The following is a 27,999-nucleotide window of genomic DNA, read 5'->3' as shown; positions in this document are numbered from 1 at the left end:
TTTGGTTTTCTTCAATAGTCTTTTTGTAAGCGTTGAAACCGAATGTTAGTTAATGGTTTAGTTTTATAAACAGGAATCAAACGCCTTGCTTTCTTTTAACATTTTTATGCAAGCTTACAGTTCGAGTTTCTAGCCAACTTTCCTGTTTGATCATTCTATGTTTTCTTTCAAACGTTTCGTGAACGAACAGTCAGCCTTTTGTAAGCTTAATAGCTATTTTTTTTGTACATATTTTAAAACCTTACTTTCACTTTACTTTGTTTGTTGGGATATGAATACATATGTGCATGCATATATTTTAAAAGAGAAAGACCAAACCTCAGCCTTAGTAAATCTTTCAACAACACTTAACTATGCAAAAAAAAGAAAGTAAAGTATCATTCAAATGGAACTTACATTTTATGTCAACGATGCCGTGTCCAACGCAGCGTAGAAGGCCTCCCCAGCTTCCGTAGTATTGGCGTTGATCTGCATTATCTGGTCTTTCTTTCAAATTTAATTATTATTGTTGTGTAGTAAATTATTGCATTTGGATTACATAGAAAAATTCAGGAGTCGTATACTCATATTTTTTTTGGAATTCTAATGGGACTTCTACTTTGTACTTATAATGGCCGATATTTACGAATTACATACGAATATTTGGATCGGCGCTTTTTATTTTACAATATAATGGTTCTTAAATTTTGAAGGGAATGTTTATGGAATGTAATACATACTTTTTCGTTTGTTTTACTTACAAGTGTACTATAGTAGATTCATTCGCATTAGCTACCTTTAGGGTTTATAGAATATTGGTTGTAGTACAACTTGCGCAATGTGGTTGTATATGGATCCTTGAATGATTATGCAATTTATGCGATTTTGCATGCGGACTCACGTTAGCAGCACACCCACGAGGGAAATAATCGAGCCAAAACTGAATGCGCTGGGCGGTTATGCCGAAATCATTAAATGATGAGGCAATTTATATGTTTCCTTGTGCAAGTTTAATTTACAGCACCAAATAAAAAACAAATGTTTGAGTAAAAGCAGCTTGTGGGATCGTGCCGAAATAATTAGATGAAGATGCAATTTGTTAATTTCCACGTGCAATTTCGATTGCGGCAATATGGTGAAGCAATTCAACGGACTAGATTCCAATTTTTCGTGCAAGGCCTACCTTCATCCTCTTCAGCAGCTCCAGACAGAAAGAAAAAGTTGAGTGAAAATTGTTTGCACCGACTTGATGATTTTTAGCCGCCGACGATTTTAGTTCCCTCTTTTTTTGGTATTCCTTGTTCAACCGCTCCAGACAGAAAGAAGGAAAAAAGGCAGGAAAAAGCTCGCCAACCAAGCTAACTTCTGTCAGATACCAAAACTATCTCTCGCTAATCAGCTGGTTGACTGTTAAGGGGAGTTTGTGATGGTGAGTCTCCTAAATGTGTTCAATAAGTATTGAACCAAACAGGGGTAGGCAAGTAAGCAAGACAAATATTTATATTCCTTGTGAGTTTGTAAGGAAATTGGACAGTGTGTAAAACGCACTGTACAAAACCGAGAGTATAAAAGCAGCGCAAGATGAGTAATAACTACTCAGTTTGATTTAAACACGCTATTAGTTGCGAAGTGAAGTATAATTGTAGTACCCCCAAAGTAGTCTAATAAAGACCATTTTGCAATACAGAATATTGGAGTTATTTATTCGACAGTTCAGCGATACGAACATTAGCAGAAGGTGCAATAATAACCAGGATTCCCCAAATTCGTTACAATATTTAACACACGCATTATTAAGGCCTTCCAAAGTCTGACCTTTACATTGGTCCTCGGGACTTTAATATGACATGGAACATTCAATGGTTATCCCAGTGAACCCTTTAGCTCAAAATCGAAAAAAATGCGTGTTCCTGATTCTGGCAAGAGGGCGGTGATATTAAATTTTCTCTTGCGAACTTCTTTAATGTTTTTTTTTTTTAAACGCGAAACATAAATAAGAACTATTCAAATGAGGAAAATTATTTGGAATTTTATGTTCAAGTACTCACTTATTATCCTCCAGCGAAAATGTTTCCGACGAACCGTGCGACGCCACTGAAGTACCTGCAAGCGAACTTCGTATTGAATGCGAGTCCTCAGGTACATTAAGCGTAACTAGCATATTATGTTTGAATTATGGGTTATTTTTGGTTGGTTGATTATTGGTTTTGTCATTGCAATAATATTGAAGTAGTTTTTGCAAGATTGAATTTTTTGTGTATTTTGAAATTGCATTTGTAATTGTTCGTTTGTTCAGAGTTGTAAGTAAAAATGTATTGTGCAATTATTGTAATTATTTGAATAATTTTTGAGTGTTTGTGGGAGGAAGGGTGGGGGGAAGGATGTTTTTTAAATATGTTTTTGTTAAGCCAATATTATAGGGAAATTATTGATAAAAGAAAAAAATACCAACTTTTTATTAATAAAACACAATTTGTAACATTTTTTGTTTACTATAACTATTGCAACAATGAGAATGAAATGTGAGAGGAAACTACAAAATGTTTTTATCTTTTGGTAGCAGAAAATATGAATGTTTTTTTTTTCAGACTATTAGAGAGTTTAGTTTGAGAAATATGTATGTGTGCGCCTAACTACAAATTAAAGATAAACAAAAAGAAGGAAATCAAAGAATTAAAGTAAGAATAATATCGACCACTGACAGCAATGCCAGTGTGCCCAACAAAATTATTAATTTAACTATTTAAAAAACATCAAACACGAATAAGGGTGCGCCGCTTTGAGCGGCACTGCAAAGCCTGTAACGGAGACTGAACAGACGGAGAGCCTGACAATGCCTCGAGCGAAACAGAACGGGCTACATAGCTCTAACGTATTAAGTAAACCTTGGGAAGGCGTTGTTCCGCTAACCAAATGTAAAAATGGTTCGTGTCGTGGGAAGACGCTTCACAGAGGCGCAAACATATGTAATTAGGTATGCGTCAGGGAGGTCAGTCGGTATTGGGAAGTGAATGAAATTTTTTTCACATTTCAAATCGGCTGCTGAGTGGAATATACAAACCCCTTTCTCAGAAAACTTTTGAGTATCGTCATGTAACATAATTTGTATCAAAAACGTCATATCTGAGTTCGAATTCAATAGACTTTGACAATAGCTGGGGTGTTTACAAAAAAATGCTGAGACAAGACGTTATTCAACCGAATTCTTCGAATAATTTTTAAATAGGGCGTTATTCAAAGGTCTTCTGAGATAGGGCGTTTTCGAAACCGCAGCCGAGATAGGGTGAAATTCCACTGAACAACACAAAGTAACCCCTGACCTTTGTCAGAGTTGAATTCTTACAGAATCGAATTTAAGCCTAGTTCTAGCTCTTATGCTGCTATAAGTGGTGATCCATTATGAAAGCACAGCAGACGGATCTAACGCCGTGACAGACTACACAAGCGACATGTTTTCGATGCACTGGTAGAGTTGGTTAAAGTTCAGCTGTTGTCGCTTGTCTCGGAGCCGTAAGCATCCACTGCAGCGCAGAGCTTGTATTTCAATTAAAAAGTATACCCTCTTCAACATTCTGATCTCCTATTTCCATATCGAAGAGGACCCGCCATCAAAGCAGCTTTTGGTGGTCTGTTTTAAGTCTCGTGCGAAGTTTATATACACGATTATGCCTGTCCCGATTGGAGTATCAGAGATGAAAATTCTCCGTCCAATTTATAAAAAAGGTAAGAAAAAAGGACTTTTTGTTGGTTACACCGAAATTTCATATAGGGCTCGATGTAAGTGCGTCGAGAAAAAGAAAGGCCGGCAATAAAAAGTGTATTTATTTTATGAGTGCATAAAAGCGAAACTTGTAAAAATATCAGTAAAAGTGCTGTAAAAAGACAAAACGGCAGTAAAAGCTGGCATTATCGCTTTTCCCTTAAAACATAGACTTTTCGTTTTTTCCATAAGAAGCAGACATACCTTATCATTCAATTCGGAACAATTTCAGGGTCACTTCGGGATTATTTAAGGTATCATTTCGGGAAAACTTCAAAACCTATTGGAGACTATTTCGGAACAATTTCAGGACAGTTACAGGATCATAAAATAATCACAGAACTATCTTGAAATTGTTCCCAATTTAATATTTTTGCGTTGATTTTAGGTTTTTACAACATTTGTATCCACAGTCTCCAGTTTTGTAAGAAAAATTGTCTCCGCACCAAGATTCACTTTCTCATGGAACCTCCCAATGATAAAATGCGACATGTATATAGAAAACGATTTAAATTAATGTTAAAACTTGAAAAAAATTGCTAAAAATATGCGATAAAATGTTTAACAGAATGAATCGTAATCAGAGCATAAGTGGACATACTACAAAGAAAAACGGAAAAAAATATGTATACATATATTTACTTTTCATAATTTTATTAACTACTAATCATATGATTTCAGTACATGTGTTTTTTCCGTAAAGTTAGCTACATACTACACTGCAGGTTATAAAATAATGTATGGTATGTACTCTTGATTTTTATTTTAGTAGTTTATGAGAAAAAATACATAACTGCAGAATTAAAAAATATTGATATACATACATATTACTTTGTTTTTAGTGCTATTAACAGTACGAGTATAATAGAAGTAAGAATAAATAGCATATACATACAAAAAAATGCGTACAATTTAAAATTAGTATAAGTAGATTATGTGGGAATCGCATTGGAATTGCAAGTTTAATAGTCGATAAAAAAAATTACCGCGAAAAAGATCTAAGCGACGCGTTTATCGATTTAATTTCTTTTTGTTTTCCAATTGAATTTTTTTTCTAAGCGAGCAGAACAAGTTTTGAAGCGTTAGAAAAAAACGCCTAAAACTAAAAATTTGTCCATACAATACGATTTAAACAATAGCAGGAATCATTAAACTTTATAAATGCCTTATAAAGTGTGTAAACGTATAAACTTGCGTGAATGAACCGTAAATTTTTGTATGAAAAAGCAATTACACAATGTATAAGTTTACGCGCACATTTCATCATGTAAACGCGGTAAACTCAAAGATATGCAATCTTGCCGACATAAAAGCCATCATTTTCATCAGAAATCTTCAACATCAGCTAGTCATTTACAAGAATATCTTTGTAAAGACGTTATAGTTTTGATTTTTCATTTCATCTTGGAATTTTTTAGTTTGCATAATAATCGTGGTTCAACTATATGGTTGACTCACCTCTACAGCAACAACAAACCTTTGTTCAGATTACCAAAATCTGCGTGTTGTTGCTAGGCGAATGGAATGGAGAGAAAACATAAAACTTTGCAATTCTTGTGGTAAATTAGATAAATTTACTGAAAAAATAACTGAAAGTGATGTTAAACTATTTTTTTACAAAAAATTTACCACCAATCAAGTAAATTATTGTCATTTTGTTGGTTACATTTTACGTTTGCCATCTCCTTTTGACAATCCCTATACCAGTGAAATGAAAAATAAAATCAGCTGATGAGATGAGCCAACCATATAATTGAGCCATGATAATAATCAAATTTTTTATGACAATAATATTGCTGGGTGTGTTCATATAACAGTGTGTGTAAACGTATATAATTTTACACCTTATAAATATATATGTTTTAATGAGTCCCCCTATTATGTACAAAGTATTGGTATTCTGGAACAGAAATGGAGGGGGTCTTTTTCCTACAGGCTCAAAATTTTTTCTGCTCGCTTTGAAAAAAATTTCAATTGAAAAGCAAAAATAAATTAAGCACTAAGCTGTAGAAAAAACTCCCACATTTTGTTCATAATGTGCGTTTTTTCATGAAGCTTCAATATTTTTTCCACTTGCTTCAATGAGTTTTAATTTGTTAAGAGCCGTTAATTCTTTGTCAACAACAATGCAACCAATTCATGCCGAATGTTTTCTCAAGGAAGTTTTTGTTAGTTTTGGTTAACTGCATCCTATATATTTATGCGGTGTAGTCACTTTGCGTAATTGCGTTTTTCGAATGGGAATTAATTAATTAATTTAATGCAATAATTTTTTGTAAATGTATCTGACAAAAAAAAACAAAACAGCGAATACCTTGAGAAAACATCGAGTAATTTGAAAAAGTATCGGCTCCTAACAAATAAAAACTCTTTGCTTGCTTGGAAAAAAATTTCTATTGGAATACAAAAGCAAATTAAGCGAGCAGAGCTATGTTGCTTAATTTGTTTTTGCTTTTCAATTTACATTTATTTAATGCCTACGCGTTTACACACTTACATACACCAATACTGAAGTCGTATCAGGAGGCAGGGCGACAAAAAATTTAAGAACAAACACAGGAGTATACAGAGAAAATACAAAAAAAATGAAGTAGTGTCATATAGGTATGTATAAGCGAGCAGAAAATATGTTTAAGCCTTATACCAATTTCACACAGGAACTTAATAGAATCTCCCAGGCATGCTTAACCAACGAACCGATATCATTTCGTTACGATAATTAACGTTAATAAACGAAACAAAGTCATTTCGTTTCGTTTATTAACGTTAAGAACGTCAAATTAACGAAATGATGTCGTTTCGTTTTCTGCCATATCAAAATGAAATCAAATCGTTTATGTTGATTATTAATTTCAAACTATGCTGGCAAAGCTGATTGATGGCGGAGTCATTAACGGTGAAAGCATTAGCCAAGCTGATTGCAACTTTTCTCATGAATTTTGACAGTACGAACATTTCTCAGAGTATTTTTGACATTACCACCAACGAATTACACAAACAAATTACATGGAGTTTGTGTGTGTATGTGCGCTCGTTGTTACCACCTTACGGCTTCACCATGGCTATAGCATTGCCAGCACAATTCAAACATAAAGTATCACGTTTTTGTTAACGTTTTTAACGTTAACGAAAGCTTTTCGTTTCGGTTAAAAACGAGATACAATTTACCTTGATAATTTCTTTATCGATAATATTTCGAAGTGTTTCAACGGAAACGGTGGAAATTTTTTGATAAACGATTAGCTTAACGTTAAGGTGCATCCCTGGAATCTCCATTTCGTTTGTCAGCAGCCCCAAAAATATATGCTTTTTACAAAAAAGGACAGCAAGCATTTCCACCTTAACTCTAAAGACAATAAAAATAAAATGCGTGCGCAACTATTCATAGATATTGCAATTAACCATAAAAAAATATTTGGATTTTTCTGGTGTTTTTTTTACATTTATTTTTCATTAATTATTGAAAAGGGACTTAACTTTTTTGTTAAGGCCTTCGTGTCACTTCAATGAAATGCGGTTTAGGCAGTGGCTTTTTGTAAAAAATTATGCTTTTTGATTTTTTATAACAATATGAAATATATAACAAAAAACTATGAATAAATTGCAAAGTTACATAACACTAATTTTTGAGCAACGGTTAATTAACAGCGATACTGGTATGTATAGGTAAATATATGTACATTAGACCGTGTCCAAAAAAAAAGATGAAAATGTCCGCCATTAAATTTGAAGCTTATGCTGAGACGGTATCGGACATATTTTTTGTTGATCCTTAGAAATAGAGCCGAATTTGTGTTTTTATTGTAACTTGGTTATATGACATGCGATTTGTGATATTGATGCATCATTATTGTGGTCTTGGAAATCTGCTTATTTGCTTTTAATGTCTTTTCGACCTACGAAGTCGTTTTCATTTTACTAATTGGGTTTTACCTCCACTAAAGTATTATTTTTGTTTTACCAGATGAAAATATTTCCAAGTTCATGACATTGTTGCTTTTAAACCATTTAAATCAGTCAATGAACTAAGAAGTTATAACACTTTGGATGTTACTAATCAACCTGACTTTTATTACATGTTATTCAGTATGTGCGTATAAAACACAATTAACATATGTATTATGCACTGACATCGGTAAGGCAAAAAATAACTTAATGAAATTGGTAAGCGATCTTCAACATAAAATCGTTGGGATAAATCTTAACGCCGTGGTGTAGTGGAAGCGTGATTCGCCTACCACACCGAAGGCCCTTGGTTGAAATCCCGGGCAAAGCAACATTACACATTTTTAGAGTTTTTTTCAATTCGGAAAAATTTTTCTAAGCAGGATATCAGTTGGCATTATTTTGGCAAACCCTTTTTTTCAATCTAGACGCGAGTCAAGTCTTCATGGGGGTTTGCCAAAAAATGGCCCATGCGCTTTACGGCACTGACAGCTGACTTACAGACAATTGTTGCCTACTCGCAACGCAAAAGCGTTACACTTTTACCCTCCCAGCAAACACAGTTTCTAACGTTAGAGAAATATTGTAGTTTTATATTAGAATTCTAATGTAGTTCTCTAATGCATTTCGAATCGAAAACTAGGTTAGAGAACTAGGTTAGAATTCGACTGTGAAACGATTCGAATAACACTAGAAATGCGATGTTATGATTATTGTCACAGATATCGATTGTTTGCACGACATGAATAGTCATCCTTAGTGCTATACAAACATAATAAAAATAGTGAAAAGTTGTGTGGAAATATTATAAGCTGCGAAATAAGTTTATTTTATTTATAAAAATAAATACTAGTAAGTGAAAATGAATCAAAAAAAAGTCAAAAAGGGAAAGCGAACAGATTATTGAAGTGTTATTTGAATGGCATGAAGAAAACGCTTCCTCATCCGTACCTCAAACCAATACCGAGTGGAAGCGAAAATTTCAACACAATAACTAGTACTGAAAACTGTGAAACATACGATAGGATTTTGAATTATTTTTATTTTATTATAATTTATAAGCTTATAATCAAATAAAAGTATTTGATATAACGAAACAATGAAAATTTCGCTGAATTTAAATAAATGAAATTAATTGCGCATCACTTCAAAATTCTCTTTAGAAACCCATTAGCAATTGACGTTAGAAATCGATTAGAATTCTAACCCTTTTCTCGATATCGAGAACGAAGTCCCCTTTTTGCCGAGAATGCTATAATTCGCGACAGTTTCGCAAATCGTCCTCTAACCTTCTACCTTAGAGAAATACATTAGAATTCGATTCGTCTTCTAATCGTTTTCTAACCTAAATGTTTGTTGGGCTGCATAAAATGGTGGTGTGGCAGTGCACCTGTGGTAAACCAGCGAAGAAAATTTAAATGAAGGAAATAATTTCTAATGAATTTTTATTATCATTGACAATGCGTTTGTGAAAATCAGCTAATGCACGGGGTAGCCATTTATGTTCTTTGCATTGCACTATAAATGTTGAAAATTTTCAGGGGTAGGAGTAACTCTATTAAGGCTTTACCATTTAATTAGGCATCAATTTGTTTCAGAAAAGAAAACGCTATTAGTGAACTTTAAGCCTTATATGTAAGAGTATATATGTATTTATAGGAAAAATTGAAAGGAGCACGACGCAAATTGGTATGCACATTTGTAAGACCAAAATAATGACCTATCACTTCAAAAAATCGGATGTCAAATAACCAAGTTACAATAAAAAAAAAAAAAACAATTTTGGGTGTGTTGCGAAAGATCACAAAAAAAAAAAAAAAATTCCCACCTCTCAACATCAGCTTCAAATTTAGGGGCGGACGTTTACAACTTATTTTTTGTATGGGTCTAATGTATATGCATACATACATATATAGAACGGAGTTTGTAATAACTATACTGAATCCAGCTAAGGGAATGTTCACATTAGTTTTGCAACTGACTTAATTGGTAATGTATAATTTTATTCAAAAAATTTGAGGTTTTTTAAAACAACTTAAGGCTGAATTAATTAGTATAAGAATATTTCGATAAAAAAAGTTACAAAAACTATACTTTTCCAAGGTGAAATATACACCCTTATCGCGAGTCTTATTTTCACCCGAAAATATTCACAGTTTTTGTTCACCCTATCGTCTTCGAAAAAGATTTCACCTTATCGGCAACTCTTTGTTCGGGCGAAATGAACAGCGGGGAAACCCAAATTTGTTCACTTATATTTTACAGGCGAACGAGAGGAAAACAAAATTTAAGTAATTTTTTGTTTTGAAATTTGATACTCTTATAATTATATGTTCTTTTATTATTAGAAATAAATCAATAAATAATGCACAATCGGAAGCTGAGTGGAAGAAGTGAAATTCCTGTATTGCTGCAAATTCTATTTTTTATGACAACGCATCAGTTGACCAAGTTATCCATTGTGGACAAAGCAACGGTTCCAAAATGTTGAGCACCTCACTGAAACAAGATTGTCTAAGATCCACTTCATGTTCCTTTCCGACGCCTTTTCCCTATGCGGAAAAACGAAGACATGTAAACAATTTTACAATTAGTGGAACTCCAAATTTTTGCTTCAATGGTGGCAAGAAGTTGGTAAGAAAAACTAGCAAATATTAGAATGCCGACTTGTTTAGCCTGTAATATTGGCGAAAACTAATTGAAAAAAATTAACTTGTTATTCAAAAGTACTGAAAATAGTAATTTTTAGCTTACAGTGAATCATTTAGCCCCACAGGGTTAGAACTGTCCCTTAATTGCCTCCGAGCCGCTTTTATATTTATGTATATTCTCCTCACGCTCAATCAATACCAACCTAAGTGCAATACTAAATATTATTTTATACATTTTTTATTTCTATTTTTGTTGTATTTTAAGGAAATATATGCTTGGTTACAAAATTTACACAACTGTAAGTAAATTATTTTTTCACTACCAATTCGCAATAGAGCATCAGCTGTTTCGAAGTGAACTTTTGTTCGCCCGAAATTGCCGATAGGCGGAAAAAGTTCACCCGAACAAAAGAAGTGAAGGCGAACACTTTTCCGCGTGAACTTCGCGATAAGGGTGATAGATTTATTGCGTGTTGATTCACTTTACATTAAAAATTCAAAACATTTTCAATGAGAAAAGCTGATGTGACTCTGAATTCAATCACTTAACTAGAAACTGGTAATACATTGATATCTCCACCTAGAGCTTTAACTGTTAAGATTTGTTTTTAATCTCCAATTTTAACCTGCACTATCTCCACTGTAGTTTTGTTTGACGTTTTATTTTTTTTTTTATATTGAAAATACTATGAAGTGGGACCACATGCACAGTTTAAAATTTTGTGAAGTTTTGCAGCCATATAAACTTTACATATTTAAATATTCTATTTTTATATTTTACTCACGTTTGGCCCTTAAAATCTAAACTTGAAAATCTTCAAAAAACTGGTGTCATCCAGGAGTTTAAAAACTGCTCCTACCTTAAAATATTTCCCATCAAAAAATTACATGACATGTGAATTGTAGGTTGCCATACCGGAAATACTGCAATGATTGAAGATTTAACTAAAATATTATGCGATTCGAGATTTAAATTTGTGTATCATACATCATTTGCAAAATTTAGCATTAAATCCTTTCAGGTTCCCAAATCTCGAATGAAGCACTTAGTGGAGATATGCTGTAAGCGTTTAAAATTTATAAAGTAAAGATGCAAAAACATATCTTTCTGCCATTTTTATCTCATTGCGTTTTATATAAGACTGGACATAATGTCTTTACTCAGTTATAAAAATATATCATAGTATCTCGAAAAACGAAAATTTCGCGATACACATTATCTTAAGAGGCCGGTTAACAAATTTTTACTGGAAGAATAAATTTTTTGTTAGAAGTGATATGAATTTAATTTAACTCAGTTCCTTTTCACAATTCGTTGAATCAAAGTTATAATACTATACGATACTAGAAGCCCTTGGCGCATTGTGAAAAGTAAATAAATTAAGTTAAATTTATATCTCTTTTTAACCCGCCCCTGAGATACGACTTTATAAAGGATTTCGCTGAGATTAGACCTTTTTAACAGAATGTCTAAGATACGTCCTTGCTAACGAAACTTTTAAGTTACGACCTTTCTTTTAGGAAAGGTCGGTATGTGTGTCTGCTTAAGCTATATAATTATATTGGCATATCATGAAATTTATACAATTAAATGTACATATATTAGCCGTGTCTTTACGTCTACGTTTGCGCGTAAAAAGAACGCTTTGCCTCACTTAGATAATGCTTAGGAGACCCATCTAGCGGTTAATAGCTATAGAACATGTTGTACCGAAAAGCGGAGACAACACATATTTCAGTTGCATCTGAGTATAATGCGTATTGAAATTTAGGGAGTACTAATTTTCTGCGCAGCAATTTCAGAAGAGTAGATAAAGTTTAACGCTTAGCAGTCCATATAAAGTTTAATCGTAAACGTATATAGATGTAATTAAACACAGCTATTATAGTACATACATACATACATGCATGCAGTGCGTTTCAAAAAAAAAATATTTGCTAGTGAAATTGACAACACTTAAGCCAATTTTTTTTTCATTTATATAAATAATAAGTACTTGGCGCGATTAACCTTCGAAGACATTTAGGCCGCACTTCTCTTCCATTTGCGTCGTGCTCCATTCCATTTTCCTACAAGTTCGCTGAGGGAGCAACGCGTCCGAACGGCAACTGCAAAGCAGATTAATGTTCACTGATAGTGGAGTGCTTACCAAATCACTGTCGGGGGGCGATCCCGCATGAAAAAACTTGTATCTAAGTAGCGTGCTCCGCCTACCACAACGAAGATCCTGGGTTCACGCCCGGGCAAAGCAACATCAAAATTTTAGAAACAAGTTTTTTCAATTAGAAGAAAATTTGTCAAAGCGGGGTCGCCCCTCGGCAGTGTTTGGCAAGCACTCAGAGTGTATTTCTGCCAGGAAAAGCTTCTCAGTGACTTGCAGATGCCGTTCGGAGTCGGCATAAAACAAGTAGGTCCCGTCCAGCCAATTTTTAGGAAAAATTAAAAGGAGCACGACGCAAATTGGAAGAGAAGCTCGGCCTTAAATCTCTTCGGAGGTTATCGGGCCTTTCATTTATTTTTTTTTTAATTGAAAATACAAAATTTCGCGAAGCACTGTTATAAACAGTCTCACTATAAAAGAAAAATACTGCCTAACATATTTTGTCTCCTATTCCTTTGTTAACAGTTTTTAATTGTGAAAAACGGCGAAAAGTACCAAAGGGTGTCAAAAATAAATTCCCTTTAAAAATGTGAAAGCAGGCTTATATCACATTTACACTGCACAAAATGCGTCATTTAGGGCGAAAATTTCCAAATGCGACGCATTTCTTCATACAAATCGCATTTCCGAAATTACTCATTTGAGCGCATTTCATCGCATTCGGCATGCAAATGCAATCTACACACGCCTTTGACAATTGTTTCATTCCAATGAAGCGTGATCCAGGTACGGATAGAAATTTAACATCCAAGTGCAACCACAATGTGATGCATATGGATCAATTTGTTGTTGCATTTGCATGTTAAATTTTTATCGGTATCTGGATCATGCTTCATTGGAACGCAACTATTATCTTACTAAAAGAAACCCGACAACACGAATGGCTAAACGACGTATCATGGTTTAGCTGCAGACATCGGTGCTTTATCGGTAACCTTATAACAGCTGATTCGACCAATCTTATGGGAATCAATGCAATCGATTATTGGTGCCGCTAAGGTCGTAACCGTATCGTAGCCAACCAATTGGTTGGCTGGTCAAATCAGCTGTTATAAGGTTACCGATACGGTTACCGATAAAGCACCAATGTCTGCAGCTTAAGACCTAGTTTACATATGTATAACGAGATTATCTTTATTTTCGTAATTAACTCCTAGTCGTTAATTATATAACTATGTAGATTTCCCATATACATTTTTGCTTCGATAGTCGCTAATTATGGTATTTTTAGGGATTCGTATTTTTTTTTTTTTTTCATAGAAAAAAAGTTCCACGTCTAGAGTGTAATTTCTAAATAAAAGAGAAATATGAAATATATATAGCTTCTAGAGATGAAACACATGTAAACGCGTAGATAATCTATTGACGATTCATTGTAGATTAGGGCACGTGTAAACGTGATTTTAGTGCTGTAGCAGAGTTATAAACAGGAGTTTCCACTACTTTTTTAAAGCCAAACTGACAATTGTACCAGAAACTGCTTTGTATTTGTGATATTTTTTATTTTATTTATCGTAATATTGTTCAATCAATTACGTCAGTGCATTTCCTTGTTATGGATTAGTGTCCTCGCAGTCGTGTCTTGCAGCGAAGGTTAAGCGAGATGCGAATGAGGCCGATGTAAACGCTTCCACATGCCTCATTTGGAAGTATGCATTTGAGGCCTGTCTAAATGTAATATTAGCCAAAGCAAATAAAGAATGCTTCTTCTTACGCTTTGCTTGCAAAAAAAAGTTGGAATTTGGCTACTTTTTCATGTCATTTACTCATCATGTATACGATTGCGTTAAACGAAACTATATAAAAACTGCTTATGTGACGGGGTTTTATCTTTCAAATATAGAACCAGGATACAGCAGCGGAAGCATTTACTTAAAAAGAAAGTGTTGGAAAAACGGCAGTGGAGTGTTTATATACTCCATAAGACAATAAAAGACCTTGTAAATTTCCTTAATGAAATATTCAAGAATTTGTATTTTGTATGGATTTGAATCGGGCTATGAGATGTTCAGTCCATTAATTTCACTTAACTTTCCAGTTTCCAAGTCACGCAATCGCGACATCGTTATTTTGGATGGAGGCCTTGTTTTGATCAAACCCAAATGTAGGAGTTACAGATTGCGAAACTCGATTAATCCAACACGTCAAAACTTGCTTCGAATCTTCAGGGCATTTCACACACATTTATACATGCTCTTCGCCCAACACTATATTAGAGATTGTACTTCCAAGGATTGGAGTACGTCGTAAAAAAAAATCTAGAATATCGCCTTACATGCGTTTTTAGAGTGGTTCGATGTCAGCCTCTCCCTGGTCTTTCATCAGCATTTCAAAATATATCAACATGGCCGACCAATTCCTCCACAAGTGATATTGGCGATTCTGTATGCTTTGGTCCTTATTCGGGTCTTACTTTTGGGCATCGAGAATGCATAACCAAACACACTGCCTATTTACCTTATTATTTTTTCATTGTAATAACCGCGCAACCCTCCTCAGTCAACTTAAAAAACAATCATTTTATGAAACCGACGGTTTTAGCAAACAACATAGAAATTATGAGCAAAACTTAATTTTGAAAAGCACTGCAGTACTTTAATTGATAAATAAGAAATTATAAATACAAACTTTTATAGTCGAGTATTTTGAACGCTCAATTCATCGTCGTCAATGTCATAATTATCGATAAAATTTGGCGGTAAATCATCAAGATTCGAATAATCAACGTTAATATCGTTATGATTTTGTAAAATGGTTTGCCTAAAGTTGCTATAGCTATTACTACGCCTATTATTATGATTGTAACTTTGGCTATAACTGATGTTTTGATTGTGGCCGTTGTTTTGGTATGCTTTGCTGTCAATGTCATTGTACGATGTATTATTGGTGGTGACAACAAATCCATTACTATAAAGTGAATAACTGCTAACAGCTGGTGAGGTGGCTAAACTAGTTATACTTCGATAAGTTTTCATTGAATATGCATCACCTAGACGGGACGTAGAGATGTGGAAAAAAATTTGTATGTTGTTTTTTTTTTTTTGGCGTGGAAATGGAAAAAGATATAAAAGAACGTAATATGAATAACAATATAATCAATTAATAATGGCATAGCTAGGATAAGGTATTAAATAATAATAAAATGTGTAAATAACAGACTAGAAAAATAATTAGGAAATATTTATAGTATCGTCCATAGCAAAAAGGCAGTAAAATGTAAAAGCGAGACCAGAGAAATATGTCGTACAAATTGTACCTTTATTTTTAATTTGTTTTAACTAAATAAATAGTTTTATTTGGTATACAAAAATAATTAGAGATTATTGAACTATTAAATGACTTTACGGAGAGACATTATGATGTGATTCTGATGGATCATTCCTTTCGGAAACTGAAATAAGACGCGAACTGCCTTTATGCCTTGTACAACTAAAAGCAGTATAATGAAATTTTTTTCATAGAATAGTGTGACTTACACTGATTTTTTGCTTTGAAATCTTTCTTACAGTTAAATTTTATTACAATGTTAAAATATAACATTTCGATGTATGTATAACCAAGTTTGTGAGAATAAAAGCAGTAATATTTATTTTATACTGCGTTCTTGCCTTGGACAATTGACTTGTTGGAAAATATAAAATATTCGAAGCATAAAACAAATTTTAAACCTTGTTTCATCTTTAGATTTGAATTTTTAACGATTAATTTTCAAGTTTATGAGTAGAAACGTATTGGCATCGCAGAAATGTATTGGCATCAAAGTTCCTAAAAGGCAGTAAGTGAACTTCACTGCCTGTTTTCTATAGACGACAGTATAGTGAATACAATACAAAAAAATAAAACAACAATGTCCAATGTGGCTATATTTTTTAGATATGTTTCGGATGTTGTTGTAGCCGCAAAAAAATTGTTTATGGGAGTGTTGCGGATGTGGACAGCCGTATATGAACCCGCTGTGCTCGGATTAGCTTAACTGCCTAGGGAACAATTTTTTTACCTCTCGAATCTTCCGAATCCGTTAATGGGTGAAGTTCCACATCCACAGCATACCCAGTATATACATACATATATATTTAAATCACAGAGTTATACGAGAAAGTGAACAATGGATAGGTACATATGAAATTATGACTTTGAAGTTCAATTAAAGGTTAAAAACAGCTGATCGAATGATATTAAAGAACATGTGCATAAGTTAATTAATAGAAGTTTTAGTAATGGATTCGTTCAGGTAGTACTAGTAATTCAATAAGCAGTATGTTTGTAAAAAGATAACAGGACACAAAAGCGTATCACGATATACACACATACTTTGTAGGTACACACCAAAACGCAACATTTACATATTTAAAAAAAAAATATAGACTTTTTAACCCTTCCTTTTGCAGTATTCTATCGAAATTTGAATGGCGAATTTAAAAAATTTTACCGAGGTATCATTACCATTGTGGACAAGACAAGTGTGATAACTTCTGCATAGACGTCAAAATTACAAATAGAACCGATCACCTGATTTTTAATCGACTATCGTGGTATCATTCTGTATCTCTCTATCACCCGCTGAAGATAGCCGGTCCTAAGCACTGTCATATTGAACATCCTGTCAAAACGCTGCAAGAACGCTAAAAAGTAGCCATCTTGAACATCCTGTCAGGCAGTTGACGGATAAGTTATCACACTTGTTTTATGCACAATGATCATTACGTTGACTTGAAATCATCAAGTAAGACTATTTCCCACTTGGTTCCACTTAAAGTATAGACTAAACTATTTTTTACTATCGTATAAATCACCCAACTACCAAAGGAAAAAAGCGAGAGTATCCAGTACTCGTGAAGTTCGATGTGTTAACATACAGTGTATATCTAGAAAACTAAAGCTTTTAAGTTAGCAAGAGCTCGCCCAGGGGTTGGAGTTAAACCACAACAGAGGTAACTTTACCAGAAACCAATAATTTCGGACTTTTTGAGAAGAGCTTCGTCGGCTTCATATCGGTAACAAGCAACGCTAATCAGTTATTGTTTTATTTTCGGCTTATAATCAATAGCGAATTACTATCATCGAGTAATCGGTTTGCTATGCGCTTGTTATTAGTGTTGGGAACTATCGAATGTCATTTGAAATTCGTTCATTACTATTTTTTCGAATTACTAGTTTTAGGTATGAATGATTCGTTCACTACTATTTTTTCGAGTTACTAGTTTTAGGTATGAATGATTCGTTCACTACTATTTTTTCGAGTTACTAGTTTTAGGTATGAATGATTCGTTCATTACTATTTTTTCGAATTACTAGTTTTAGGCATGAATGATTCGTTCACTACTATTTTTTCGAGTTACTAGTTTTATGTATGAATGATTCGTCCATTACTATTTTATCGAACTACTAGTTTTTGGTATGAATGATTCGCTTATTACTATTTCTTCGAATCATTCGTTCTATTTAAATTTTTGCTGTGCATATATCAGTGTGAAAAAGATATTAAAATAAATTTAGCATACGTCAACCTAATCGACAAACGTTTTAAGCGTGGTAATTGTTAAATATTTTTAACTGAGGAAGTGATTTTAACGATTTAATTTGTGTAGATATTTATAATGCGGCCTGGATTGAAGAGATCTTCTGTTTGGGAGTTTTTTTTTTACCAAAAATGGCAATGAAGTTAAATGCCATATATGCAAAAAAATTTTTAAATTTTCTGGCAACACATCAAATTTAAATGACCATCTACGCCGTAAGCATCCGTCTTCCTCAGAACATAGGAATCTAACTTCAGGAGAAATAGCGCCAGTAATTTCAGAAGAGGAACATAGTTCCACTTCTCTTTCGTCAACTACTGCAGGGAGTGCAGCGCGCAGTTCGTTAACAGTACCTACCGAAGACATTTCCAATAGTGGATGTTTGAGAAGGACTGTTCAAACAAAATTATTTGTTACCAGCACACGTTCTGAGCTCTCAGAGCAAGAAAAAAATAATATTGATGAATCTCTTTTAAAGATGATAACAAAAGACTTGCAGCCGCTTTCCATCGTTGACAATTTAGGATTTGTAGAATATACAAAAAAGCTTCAGCCATTATATTCCTTGCCAAACAGAAAAGTTTTATCAAATACAATGCTACCTTTTAAATACAATGAAGTAAGAAAGAAACTGCATGACTTGCTCAACATTGTAACACATATTTCAGTTACAACTGATATGTGGACTTCTGATAGTCAAAAATCTTTTTTGTCAGTTACTAGTCATTTCGTTCGGGATAACAAAATGATTTCTGCAGTTTTATCAACAAAGGAAATCTTAGGAAATCATACCTCCCAAAATATAGCTACAGAATTGAAGTTAATATTTGATGAGTGGTCCGTTTTTGACAAAATAGTTACTGTAGTAAGTGATAACGGGGCTAATATTAAAAAGGATATAATTGAAATGCTACAGAAGCACCACCTCCTATGTGTAGCGCATACATTAAATTTATGTGTAATTGATGCCGTCAAAGCTGTTCCACAAGTTACTGTGCTCATAAACAAGTGTCGTGCCATAGTCACTTACTTTAACCATAGTTCTCAAGCGACGGAAAAATTAAAAAATATGCAAAAGCAAATGGGCGTTACTGAACTGAGGTTAAAACAAGATGTCCCTACCCGGTGGAATTCCACCCTTATAATGATGGAGCGCATATGCTTGGTAAAAGAACCACTCTCTGCCATAATAACTTCTTTACCAAATGCACCTGATTTCCTCAATTCATCAGAATGGGAAACATTGTTGGACTACACTAATCTTTTCAAGCCCGTAGAGGCCATGACAACCGAATTGTCAGGAGAAAATTATCCCACGATGTCACTGGTAGTGCCCCTAATCAGAGGTCTTCAATACGCAGTACGAAATCGCAAAATGAAAACTGTAGAGGGAGAAAGTTTGAAGAGCAGATTGTTAGAGGTAGTTTGGAGACGATTAGGGCAGTTGGAGTCTGACAAAATGTTCGCAAAATCATCATTCCTAGATCCTTGGTTTAAAAAAATTGCGTTCGGTAATGAAATTAATGCAAATAATACAACAAAAAGGCTAGTGGAAGAAGTAACTTCCCTAATACGGCAACAAAACACAAGTGTTTCTACCAACACCCCAAGAGAAGTATCGGTCGATAAAAGCGAAGTATCTCTCTGGGACCTTCGCGATGAAAAAGTTGCTGAAGCAAAAACAATTTGTCAAAACGCGCCCAATGTCAATGCAAATATTCAGTTGGAGCAATATCTAAGGCAAAATTTTGTTGATCGCTCAAATAATCCCCTAGACTATTGGAATCGTAGCCAGTCAACATTTCCGGAACTATATATGCTTTCGAAAAAATATTTATGTATACCCGAAACATCGGTTCCGTCAGAACGAGTTTTCTCGAAAGCAGGGCAAATAATTAACGACAGGAGAAACCGACTTAAAGGAGATAAACTGGATATGATAATACTTTTGAACAGCAATTTAAACATTGAAGGTATTTTTCATGTCAACTCGATGTACATACTTGTATTATTTACTTTACAATTAATTTTTTTAGGGGTTTAATAACACAATCAGTTGCCATCTCTGCGGCGAAAATTTAATATAGACCCTCATGCACTATCCGATTTTGGCTAGAACAACTATAGCGACTTTTAGTATTTAAGTGCTTGAAATATTTGTTTTATGTTTCTTTTATAAGTGAAATTTAATGTGCAATTTTTATATTAATTAAACGTGACCTGAATTTTGAAAAAAAAAAAAAAAACAGTAGCTTATGTATAAGTTAAGGCAATCAATAATGCCTCTGAAACAGATTTGAATAATACAGATAAAAATCCATTTTAAGTAACCTTACTTCCTGTTGTTGTTGTTGTTGTTGTTGTTGTTGTAGAGGCATAAACTCTCCCCACAGGTTTGGGGAGACCAAAAAACTCTGTGGGTTGCGAACCAAGGTCATTTGCATATCATTCATGCGCTTTGCATAACATGTAACAAAGGCATTTAAATTGAATATTTTCATTATTTACTTGAAGCACAATTTACACCATTTTAGTCATATTTAACGTTTTTGTTACGTTCCAATGTAGCGTGATCCAGATACGGATAGAAATTTAACATACAAATGCAACAACAAATTGATCAATATGGTTCACATTGTTGTCGCATTTGCATGTTAAATCTCTAGCCGTATCTGGATCACGTTTCATTGGAACACGACGTTTTTTGTCTTATATAGGTTTGTTCTTTAGCTACCCCGAGGGGTAACTAAAACAATCCAGAATTTGTTCTTTTGGCTTCTGGCAAGCTAAAGAACAAATTAAATGAATGAATGAATGAATGAAAAAATTCGTTCGATAGTTAAAATCATTCAGTAACTAACTATCGATAGTTGAATTCATTCGATAGTTCCCAACACTACTTGTTATGGACGGGTTACAGACGTGTGATCGATTTTATATTGAAGTTCATACCAAACCGACGAGTCGTTAGTAACAAATCGATAAAAACTCTTGATATGTATATCTTTGACATGTCAACAACTTTTCGATAAATAATCAGTGGCATATCGATAAAAAATGCATATCTGTTGATAAAATATCTATAACTTTTCGATATTAGACCGAAAACTTTTCGATAACAAACACTCATTGAAATCAATGATCAAATAGATAAGTTATAAAGAAAGCACTAATTTCGCTGTTCTTACGGCGTGCTGAAGAAATTTTTTCAATTTATGAAATCCCGACGAAGCATTCGAGCCCGGCGGGTACATTTTCAACTTTTGTTTAGTGATACGCTCTACGGTACCCTAACGCTATAATATGTATGTACATATATATATGTATATGTTGTAAAGTGAAGGAGTCGGTTTTTTTTATAATGAAAATCGTGTATTCAGTACAAAAATATCCTTGGTTAATTAAGCGATATACATTTCACAAGCGGTTTGTTTATCAAATTTAGTACAATATTTTGAAAATTATTTGTAGTTAGTTCTTAAATATATTTATTCTATATAAAGATAGGCAGACGGTGGACGAGTATATAATTTAATCAGGTAATTATTATTTTTTTGAGTTTATATTATTATTTTATACTAAAATGTTCGCTTCTTCACAATTGAATTTTACTCATACCTAATTTTATTTAAGCATTCACCCAGGCATGCTTAACCAACGAACCGTTATCATTTCGTTACGATAATTAACGTTAATAAACGAAACAAAGTCATTTCGTTTCGTTTATTAACGTTAAGAACGTCAAATTAACGAAATGATTTTGTTCCGTTTTCTGCCATATCAAAACGAAATCAAATCGTTTATGTTGATTATTAATTTCAAACTATGCTGGCAAAGCTGATTGATGGCGGAGTCATTAAAGGTGAAAGCATTAGCCAAGCTGATTGCAACTTTTCTCATGAATTTCGACAGTACGAACATTTCTCAGAGTATTTTTGACATTACCACCAACGAATTACACAAACAAATTACATGGAGTTTGTGTGTATGTTCGCTCGCTGTTACCACCTTTCGGCTTCACCATGGCTATAGCATTGCCAGCACAATTCAAACATAAAGTATCACGTTTTTAACGTTAACGAAAGCTTTTCGTTTCGGTTAAAAACGAGATACAATTTATCTTGATAATTTCTTTATCGATAATATTTCGAACTGTTTCAACGGAAACGGTGGCAATTTTTTGATAAACGATTAGCTTGACGTTAAGGTGCATCCCTGCATTCACCAAACTTTTCATCCAATTTTTTCTGAGACAGCGAAATGTGCCTTCAAATTGTTTGAGCCATAGGACTTTTATAAAAATTGCATTGAAGCTTTATCTCGAGAAACACAGCTTTTTGATGTACTATAAAATTTTGAAACTCGAATTGATCGGCCTTTTTGAAAGCTTTTAAGTATACGAAGTTTTGTAACTCATAAAATTTGTTTGCATTTGATACAAAAAAAAATTTAAAATGATTCCAAAAAAACTATTTTCTTAATAGAAATTACAAGTTTAGTAACAAATAATAATTCCAGGTTCGAATTCGAGCTCAAGGCCGGAACAATAATTTTTACGATTATCATAAAAATTATTTTTTTTTTTTTATTTTTCTTTAATTGAAAAATTACATTTTAATTTGGAATAGAAGATAGAAAATTTTTCAGAAAAGTAACTGACAGTAAAAAAAAATCATAATTACCAAACCACCGCTGTATAGCTAAATGGTTAGCGCAGCGCGCCTAATACGTACTGATGATGAAGGCTTAGCAACCTTTGAAATGGATCTATCTGCGCAGCCATGGCAGGTGACTGAAAAATTTTCTATCTTTTGTTCCAAATAAAAATGTTATTTTTCAATTAACTTGTTAAGCCCAAGTCGCAATAAAGAAAACTTTTAAATCCACAATTTTATAATATTACTCACGTTATTTAATACTTCAGTTCAAAATGAAACCATCATACAAATTGATATTTAATAAATTATATATAAAAATGAAGTACATATAAATTATTAAAGGATGCAAACAGTGATGTTTAAGTATAAAGCGGGAACTTAAACACAACACAATAGGGGGACTCGGTTTTTCTTGCTAAGTGAACGGTTTGTTTATATCCTACCACAAAATATGCACGACCACGAAAACACCCCGTTACAGATTTAAAGCATGCGGCAAAATATAGTAGAATCGCGAAAAAGTTAACTCTCGAGAAAGTTAAACGTTCGGCTAAGTTGACCGATCTTGAGCGTCCACGTAGCGCTAACTATTGTTTAACTTTTCTGAGCTTTTTTTTTTAATTCAAAAGTTTGTTTGTTTTAAAAACACGTGCGGGTATTCCCCTATTTTTGTGTTATTGTCAAAAGTGGGTGGTGTTGACCTCAGCATTGACGACATTGAAAATTGGAACGAATTTCAAATTACGGAAGATGACGAAGATTGCAAAATCCGATAATGATAACGAAGAATCAGCTATCGAGCGAGATATTCAACAACAGAAAGTGAGTTTTTCGTGGTATGAGAACAATAATGATACAAATCAGATATCAGATCTTATTAATATGCGGGTGAAAATTGTCAAAAGCTATTACACAAAAAAAAAAAAAACAAACAAGCCTCGACTGCTTCTTAAACCAGCTCTTACAAATTAATAAGTACATATCGACGTAACAAAATACGACGAAAAATTATGAAAAACAATTGCTCAATTTTTGTGAGCGAAATTGGAGGAATACCGTTGTACCAGTGGTGTATTTTCAGTCGCTGCACGAAAATATACAAAGAGCATAACTTGAATTGCAATGATTGCATATAAGCAGGGGTGGGCGTGAGTTTATCACCACGGTTGCCACTTTGGTCCATTTTCACTAAAAATGGTCCTTTCCAACCCCATTTGGTCAGCTGGTCCTTTTTTTCAATTTTGGTCCTTTTTAGGCAGTAGCCACGATTTAGGTAATTTTCTTTCTTTTTCACTGAGGGAAAAATTCACAACACTGCCCACAACGTTTTCGATGCTATTATTTACCCACATAATTTTCAGTTTAATTCCATGGAATTGCTGTCATAAAATGTCGATTTCACTTAAGAGATAATTTATGCGAGGCATTAAAAAGAAAAGTGTTGGATCTTAGGGCAATAACATGACACGGACTTATCAGAAAATAGTGTTGTTGTGTTGGCTATATATTTCGATCGGTTATCAAACACTTTAGGTGATCGATTTTTTTCACTAGTCGGGCTAAAAGAATTTTTTTCAAATGTACGTGTGTCTCTAAGAAATTTGGCAGGGCTTGCCACTGGTGGAACTATTAGGATGGCCGTCGAGTTAAATGAATTGAAAACTAAGCAAATGAATGAAGCTAATTTGTTTAATATTAAGTGTACTTGCCACTTGTGAAGAAATTATCAATGTGCCAAACAAAAAATAACACTTTCGATATTTAATTCTTTTTCACACAGCTCAAAGTAGCTCATTCAGTTCAATAAATTCCAGGACTATTGTTCTTCGGAGGTTATCGCGCCTTACATTTATTTCTTTTTATTGTGGTGTTAAGCCGCGCAACATACTACAAAACTAAATAGCATGGAATAAGAAATGTTTTAACTGGACTTTATAAATGTACAACGAATTGAGATTAAAAAAATTTATTTTTATATTCAGATTTTGAAATCCATTGTACAGATTTACAAGTATGATATGTTTGAGAAGGAAACAATTCCTTTCTTTTTCTAACACACTGCCGTTTGACACTTCGGTCAGTGTCAAACTAGCGTGGAACTCAGTGGAACCTGCGTGGAACATGAGTTTGACGCTGAACGAAGTCTCAAAATTACCGGGATTGCTGTCGTGGAAAGCGACGCAGGGAAACAAAAAAAAGGAGCGGAATATCATATATGGGTTGCTGTGATGGTAAATTTTTTTGAACGAATTTAGTATGAAAATGTGGTGCACCTATATGGGTCCTACAGAAAATTATACAAAAGTCTTGAATTGGGGTATCTATGGACGCGTAGTTATTCCAGCATTAAGAAAACAAACACGGGTGCTAAGTTTTTCTACCCCTTCAAAAGTTCTCCGCAAAAACAGTTTGAAACCGAGGTCGACTGCAATAACCCGTCCAAAAATGTGGAAAGAGAAATGAAGACGCGTTTTGTCTTGTTATCAATAGTCCAAAGAGAAAAAGTATTCGAATTATTGCAAGCGAGGCAAAACGCGTCTATTAATACCTCCCCCGACGGTTTTAGTCGTGTTTTAGCAATCGTCCCCGGTAATAAAGTATCACAATTTGTTAACTAAAATTGTCAAAACCATATGGATTTTAAAGATGTAATTAAGTGCTCGTTTGAAAGTAAATAAGGATATTTCTTTGTAATACAACAATAAAAATTTTACGCAGTTTCCGTTAGCAGCTACTACATTTTTTTGGTCCTAAGAAGTACAACAGTGCGAAATAGCATCCACAAAAAAAAACGAAGAAGAACAAGCATTTTATCAGGTGAGCGTAGCTGTGTGCGTGCGTGCTGCTACATATCCTACTTGTAGACCTTTACAATGGTACAAGCGTTGAAATCAAACTACATAAATAATTTATTTTGCTTTCGTACTCGTTACACGTTCGTGTATAGTAACACATTCTCAATTTGGTAACCGTATATATGTACATATGTAGTGGTGCCCACCGCTGCATATAACTTTTGCGTGTATTTGGTTGTTGTGACTTAACAATCCGACAAAGCGAATCCCCCTAATGTATTTCAGCAAAGCCAAAACTAAGCATGTCACTATTTTAAAGCAAAATATGTATTAGTTTTTCTACCAAAGTACTATGTCTAAATTATATATTTACAGCAACAACATGTCTACAATACTATTTAAAAATAACAACTTGAAAGTGTGAGTGAATAGTAGTGATATTTAAATGAATTTAAATTTATTATATGAATGAAATCGAATGAAACTTACCGGTAGCGCATTCGGACGTCTCATATGACATGGTTGATTGTACTTCAACTGCATTTTGTTCAGATCTGAAAGCAATTAATAAATAAATAATTAAGTGCCTGACCAAATTATACATGCATAGTAAAATTTTCTGGAACCAACCACTAAGAACCAAAGTAGTGAATTATATAAGACAATAAGGAATGCCGGTCTCTTTCAAGTTCCGAAAATTATTGGAGATGATTCCCGGGATTTGTAACTTCTTGTAGCAAAGACTGAACAATCAACTGATTTTTCTTTTTAAACATAGTACAGGTTTACAAGTATGATATGTTTGAGAAGGAAGCAAGTCTTCCTCTTTCTAACGCACTGCCGTTTGACACTGAGCGAAGTGTCAAACTAGTGTGGAACCTGCGTGGGACATGAGTTTGACCCTGAACGAAGTGTCAAAATTACCGGGGTTGCTGTCGTCCAGAGCGATGCAGGGAAACAAAAAAAGGAGCGGAATATCAGATATGGGTTGCTGTGATGGTTTTTTTTGAACGAATGCCAGCATTGAGAATACAAACACGGGTGCTAAGTTTTTTTACCCCTTCAAAAGTTCTCCGCGAGAAACTGTTTGAAACCGTGGTCGACTGCAATAACCCGACCAAAAATGTGTAAAGAGTTATGAAAAGACGCGTTTTGTCCTGATGCCTTCCCCGACAGTTTTGGTCGTATTTTAGCAATCGTCCCCAGTAATAAAGTATCACAATTTCATAACTAAAATTTTCCAAAACATATGGATTTTAAAGTGAGATGTAATTAAGTACTCGTTTGAAAGTAAATAAGGATAATTATTTTATAAAAATATTAGTAAATAAGGATATTTCTTTATAATTTTACAACTAAATTTTTACGCAGTTTTCGTTAGAAGCTACTATACTTTTTTTGAACTTAAGAAGTATAACAGTGCCAAACAGCATCCACAAAAAAACGAACAACAAGCATTCTGATCAGGTGAGCGTGGCTGTGTGTGTGCGTGCTGCTACATATCCTACTTGCATACCTTTCCAATGTTTTTAAGTATTGAATTTTAGTATATATGCACACCTCGAACTGGTGACAATTTTGGCTGTGTTGTTTTTTTTTTTTTTTTTTGAAAAAACATTTAATTTTTTTTCTTATGAATCGAAACATATGGAAAAAAGGAAGGCTGTCCCTATTAGCCCGGAAAATTTAGTACAAAAACTTCCAATATTATTTTTTAATTCAATTATTTTATTTTTTTTTTTTGCTATTGTGACGAGTTTTGGGAAATCCTGGTTAATATGCACCTTCTTCTAACGTTCGAATCGCTGAATTGTAGAATTTAGATTACTTTGGGAGTACTTCACAATTATACTTCACTTCACAACTAATAGCGTGTTTAAATCAAACTGAATACTGATTCCTCAGCTTGCGCTGCTTTTATTACTTACTTACTTAATTGGCGCTTAACCGTCTAAACGGTTATGGCCGTCCAACAAGGCGCGCCAGTCGCTCCTTCGCTCCGCCAACCGGCGCCAATTTGTCACACCAAGGGAGTTTAAATCGTTTTCCACCTGGTCCTTCCAACGGAGTGGGGGCCGCCCTCTACCTCTGCTTCCATAGGCGGGTTTCGATAGAAACACTTTCTTGGCCGGAGCATCATCTTTCATTCGCATAACATGGCCTAGCCAGCGCAGCCGCTGCGTTTTAATTCGCTGGACTATGTTGATGTCTGCGTATAGCTCGTACAGCTCATCATTAAATCTTCTACGGTACTCGCCATCGCCAACGCGTAGAGGACCATAAATCTTTCGAAGAACTTTTCTCTCGAACACTCCCAAAGCCGCTTCATCTGCTGTTGTCATGACCCATGCTTCTGCCTCATATAGCAGGACGGGTACGATAAGTGACTTGTAGAGTAGGATTTTCGTTCGCCGAGAGAGGACTTTACTTTTCAATTGCCTACCTAGTCCATAGTAGCATTTATTGGCAAGATTGATTCTTCGCTGGATTTCAGAGCTGATGTTGTTGCTAGTGTTGATGCTGGTTCCCA

The 27,999-nt window shown here is 34.1% G+C and overlaps 1 protein-coding gene across 15 annotated transcripts in view; it reads right to left on the bottom strand.

The window, feature by feature from the left end:
• The window catches only part of RN-tre (Related to the N terminus of tre oncogene), a 97,872-nt gene that overhangs the window by 29,059 nt on the left and 40,814 nt on the right, over positions 1-27,999 (bottom strand). For 3 of the 15 annotated variants that reach the window (XR_010950442.1, XR_010950448.1, XR_010950449.1), the window contains exons 5-6: positions 25,959-26,023; positions 397-15,486 (exon numbers count right to left, since the gene is read on the bottom strand). Coding sequence is in view for 2 of the 15 variants with exons in the window: in XM_067770240.1 (XP_067626341.1) it covers positions 2,028-2,133; positions 25,959-26,023 (171 nt within the window). In the remaining 13 variants the exon portion in view is untranslated. The remainder of the gene's footprint in view (positions 1-396; positions 15,487-25,958; positions 26,024-27,999) is intronic. The other 12 variants (XR_010950445.1, XR_010950453.1, XR_010950452.1 and 9 more) reach the window with 12 other exon arrangements.

Source organism: Eurosta solidaginis, chromosome 3 (assembly GCF_040869045.1).
Source record: "Eurosta solidaginis isolate ZX-2024a chromosome 3, ASM4086904v1, whole genome shotgun sequence".
Classification (NCBI taxonomy): Eukaryota; Metazoa; Arthropoda; class Insecta; order Diptera; family Tephritidae; genus Eurosta; species Eurosta solidaginis.
The sequence above is the reverse complement of the archived record's forward strand: the minus strand, read 5'-3'. Positions and strand labels throughout refer to the sequence as shown.